This window comes from Lygodium microphyllum, chromosome 3, assembly GCF_053477565.2.
Source record: "Lygodium microphyllum isolate KBCC chromosome 3, Lygodium_microphyllum_v1.1.10, whole genome shotgun sequence".
Taxonomy (NCBI): domain Eukaryota; kingdom Viridiplantae; phylum Streptophyta; class Polypodiopsida; order Schizaeales; family Lygodiaceae; genus Lygodium; species Lygodium microphyllum.
In genome coordinates, this window is record NC_141137.1 from 24950641 (window position 1) to 24955034 (window position 4394).

The following is a 4394-nucleotide window of genomic DNA, read 5'->3' on the forward strand; positions in this document are numbered from 1 at the left end:
ACCACATGGTAAAAAATCTTAGTAAAGTTCTTGGAGTATGATCCTTGCATAGGAAACTTACATGGAGAATAAATCCAATGTTAACTTAGGGACAAAATCATCCATGACATTTTCTACATAACCACAATGAGTTTTCACTATATCTCATACCACACTCACACTCAACATTTCATTAATACTTGACCATTTGGTTAAGCCCATGGCCAAGTCTCACCATTAATAGAATTTGATCTTCTCACCGAAGTCCATGGCAAAGTTTTTACTATATGATTCTTGCAAGAGAAACATAATTAATGCTATCTTAGGGCTAGAATAATCCATGAGATTTGATACATAAGCACATATATTTATGGTTAGATCTCATACCACACTTAATCTCAAATTTTAATATTTCATTTTATGAAAAGTCCCTTTAGAGTACATTTATCTTGTATTTCGTAAAATCTTGTGTTGTTGTGTTTTCAATTTTCAACCTAGAAATCTTATACATTTATTTGGGTTTTGTGAAATTTAACTATTTTTAAATCCACTTTTATTTGACAACTTTTTCTCTTTGTAGAACTATTCAATGGCAAAGAAAGATAGCACATCCAAAAAGGAGACCCAAACCATTGATGGAGTTAGTGGTGATTTTGTGTATCCATGGTATGTGCTGTTTATGATAGTCAGGGAAAAAGGGCTGGCAATGCTCTCTTATTTACTTTAAGGAGTGATATTGCATTTTTTCAACAAGATGGTGTCATAGAGAAGATAACAGATGGATGTGCTGGGAAAGAGGAAATACCATGTAATCTTGTTAGGATCAAGGGGAAAAATGTAGTACACAAACTTGATCCTTTGTCATTTCACTTTGCACGTATTAAAGGGGACAAAGAATACTCTTTGAAAACAATGGGATGGACCTTATTTGAGGAGGTAAAGGGCATAGAAGACATTATATCAACATTCCAAACTGTCCAAAATAGTGAGCTACTTTCCCTATCAAGAAAAGGTGATCGCCCCAACAAAAGAATGAAGCTCCAAGATAAACAAATAGACTTGAGATCTTCACTTGCTCCTCAAGAAGAAAATAATTCACCGAATCCCACAAGCGCAAAGTCAAAATCACCTCAACAAAGTTCCTTGTCACAAGCTCTTGTTGTTAGTATATCTGCTAACACCACTGAGAATAATGCCACTTTACCTTCCATGCTAGAAGTTACACCTGCAAAGCCAATAATTTCTCTTGAGGTCAAGGGAGTAGAAAGAACATTCGATTTTCTTGAGATAGTTAAGAAGAAGGGAAAGAAGGAAGAATTAGGATTTCACATGTTTGAAAAATTCTTTCCATTTGGTCCAACAACACAATTTCCTATTCTCGTTGATAGGTGCTATGAGGCACCTCCTTTGTATGCTTATAGGTCAATGTGTTAGAATTATGTAGAGAAGCTAACCACGTCTTTCATAAACAATCCCATGAATCCAGCAACAACATCATATCTTATGCCTTTTGTACAAGACAACAATGAGAAGAGACCCATGCATCGTGATGAGGTGGATGCTAATAAGTTAGACACTTATAGTTATTGGATTATATCAAGGCTTCACTCAATTCATGCAGCAAAGATATATATTTAGAGTAATACTACGTGTTGTCTAGCAATCAAGCATTCACCATGAGAAATGCTAGAATATTAGTTGATTGTCGTGCATGGAAATGTGCATTGAGCTTTCACGAATGACAAATATGGAATCACATAATGTTATGAAGAATGCCCCTTATGTTAAGCAACTTCAACAATTAAGAGATTAGTGACTAGCATTTGGTTCTCCACCAAAATCCCAACAAGGGCTTTCTAAGACAAGCTCTCAAAGAGTATCATGGCAGGTAATCACATATAAACTTACCTTCTCTTTTTGTGAAGATTAGTGTGATGCTCTTTCTTTTGTTCTATGCTCACTATTTTGATCTTTTTTTTTGCAGAGATTTGTGGCATACATTGGAAAAATTGTGTATCTAGAGATTGCCATATGATTGTTAGCTCTCAAGAAATGTTTGATAGTTGGATCAAAATCATGAAGAGATACTCTAGAGGTGAGCTCATATCCCAAGAGGAGAGTTTGAGAAAAAAGGGAATGCAACCTTCTCCTGCTGCATTTCGTTGCCCTATGGGTTTAATGGATGGAGACATCCTTACACTACAAGAGAAGATCAGTGAATGTTATATCCTTTTTCTTAGAAACAAATGGGATAAAGAAGATATGATTGACATGGAAACAAGGGCTAAGCAAATCAAGCAAGATAGGGTCCTAAAGGAGAAATTAGTCACTCTTTTCAAAGCCTTAGTTCTACAAAGTAGAGCTGTGATGAAGACTTGGGAAGAGCTTGTTGATGATTATGATATCAATGATGAAGTCTACACAAAGATTTTAGGCATTTGCAATGATTGGGTATCAAAGAAGCTCACACATGGAGCTGATGCAGGGTCCCTACCAAATGGAGCAAAAGATATTGTGAACTTCCTAATTGGAAAAAAGCAAAATCCTCTTCAGTCCTCCACCACTTCCCCTTGGTGTATATATGTTGTCAGATGCAATCTAGAAACCTTTGATCTTATACATAATGTTTACAGAGATCCAATTACCATTCGGGTTGTTGTTCTAGATGTATCACATGGGGTTGAGGAAATGAAATGGGACTCTATAAAGTTTGGAAATGTTGTATCCACTCTATTACAAATGACATGTGAACTTAAGCAATTCATGTTGTTATCATTTCTTGATTGAAAGCAAATGGCAACTTTGGAAAATGCTCTTGAAAGCATTCACGCAAGTATTACATGCTAGTTAGTAGTATTGATTTCCTACCAATGGATAGAACCTTTGCTTTTGGATCTATAGATTCTTTTGTGGTTTTGACATTAGTGACCATGGAGAAAAAGCTTCATCAATTTTGAGTGATATATAAACAATGTTAACAAGACTTCTATTTTGGACTTTGAAGGCTTGGACAAGGAGTGCAATGATGAAGAACTTGAAGAAGAACAAAGGATTGTAAATGTTGTTTTGAGAAAGAAAATGAAAGTTATGGAAACTACAATCAAAGCATTCAATGATGCTCATGAGGTTGTATTTGATGTATATGCAAGTGGACTTGCATCTAAGGTGGCATTGCTAAATCATATGAAGACTATTGTAGTGGTTTGCAACACTCAAGAGCAAAGAGAGGTTGAAGCACAATTGTGGAGGGTCCATGAGAGTGCCAAACAAAATTCAAACTCCCAAGAGGTTCCTCCTACTGAGGTTCAAGTTCTTGAAGTACCACCGGAGGGCATAGAAGAATCAAGCCAAGATATAACAAGTTTAATTATGAAAGAAAAATTAAAGGCTATTTCAGGTGTTTAAACTATGTTCATTCTTCTTTCATCAAGAAAGACACATTGATGTAATTTTGATTTTTTTCTTGAGAAGTTACTTCCATTAGCATTTGTAATATTTTTTTTCTTTGGTGATATTACTTAAAGAAACTATATCTTTAGTTTTTTAATTTTTTACAAAAGGTACCAAGCATGTTTGGTTTAAAAAATCTATTTAAGTAAATCTTTTACGAAAACAGTATTAAAGTTCTCATTAAAATTTATCATCCTTTGTAAGGATAATTGTGTAATTGTAATCTAGTGTGTAAGAATACCTATCATAATGAAAAGTTTGAGCTAGCTATGCAAAATTTACTTAAGTCTATTTTAGATCTTATTTCAATTAAACTCTTATATGTGTTGTGTAATGATCTTATCATGTTAGTTTTGGTTAGATTTGTCCACATTGTCAAATCTCTTATCTCTTATGACCTCTTTTACTACATCACTAGTGTATGTCTATGCATGTACCTTAGAATAAGAGAGCCAACAATATATTGCATACCCCAAAAAAGATTCAGTGCATCTCCCAAAGGAGTTTTACCTCAGCACCAAATATTGCAACAAAGATTTCACCTCCAATGTATCTTTTGAGATGTACATATGGAATATTAAAGTAAAATCCTTGTTACAATTTATGAGTTTGAATATCTATGGGATATAACTAGTTCAAAAATAGAATGATTAGTCCTTAAGAAGAAACTATGAAAACTTATCCAATTAGAGTATAAATTATCTCAATTAAATTGTCATGTGTCACTTATATGTGATATAGTTTTGGTCACATGGTCAAAAGTATCATGTTTAAATTTTCTTTTAATAATTAGGACTAATAAACACCTTCTTTGTACATGCCATTTTGAAGGCATTTTTAGAAACCGAGTATGTTTAATATTATAATGATACGATAATTTTTACAACTAATTACAAGAATCTATTGTTAGTATCTCAAGTATACTTATAATTAGTGATAAAAAGTAGATATGGAAAAATGACTTT

At 33.6% G+C, this 4394-nt stretch overlaps 1 protein-coding gene across 1 annotated transcript; it reads left to right on the forward strand.

The window, feature by feature from the left end:
• The first annotated feature begins 2010 nt into the window (after window positions 1-2010).
• Window positions 2011-2766, forward strand: LOC148038160 (uncharacterized). Its single transcript, XM_087675194.1, has one exon. It carries the CDS (start codon window positions 2011-2013, stop codon window positions 2764-2766), a length of 756 nt encoding a protein of 251 aa, XP_087531320.1.
• Window positions 2767-4394: the final 1628 nt, after the last annotated feature.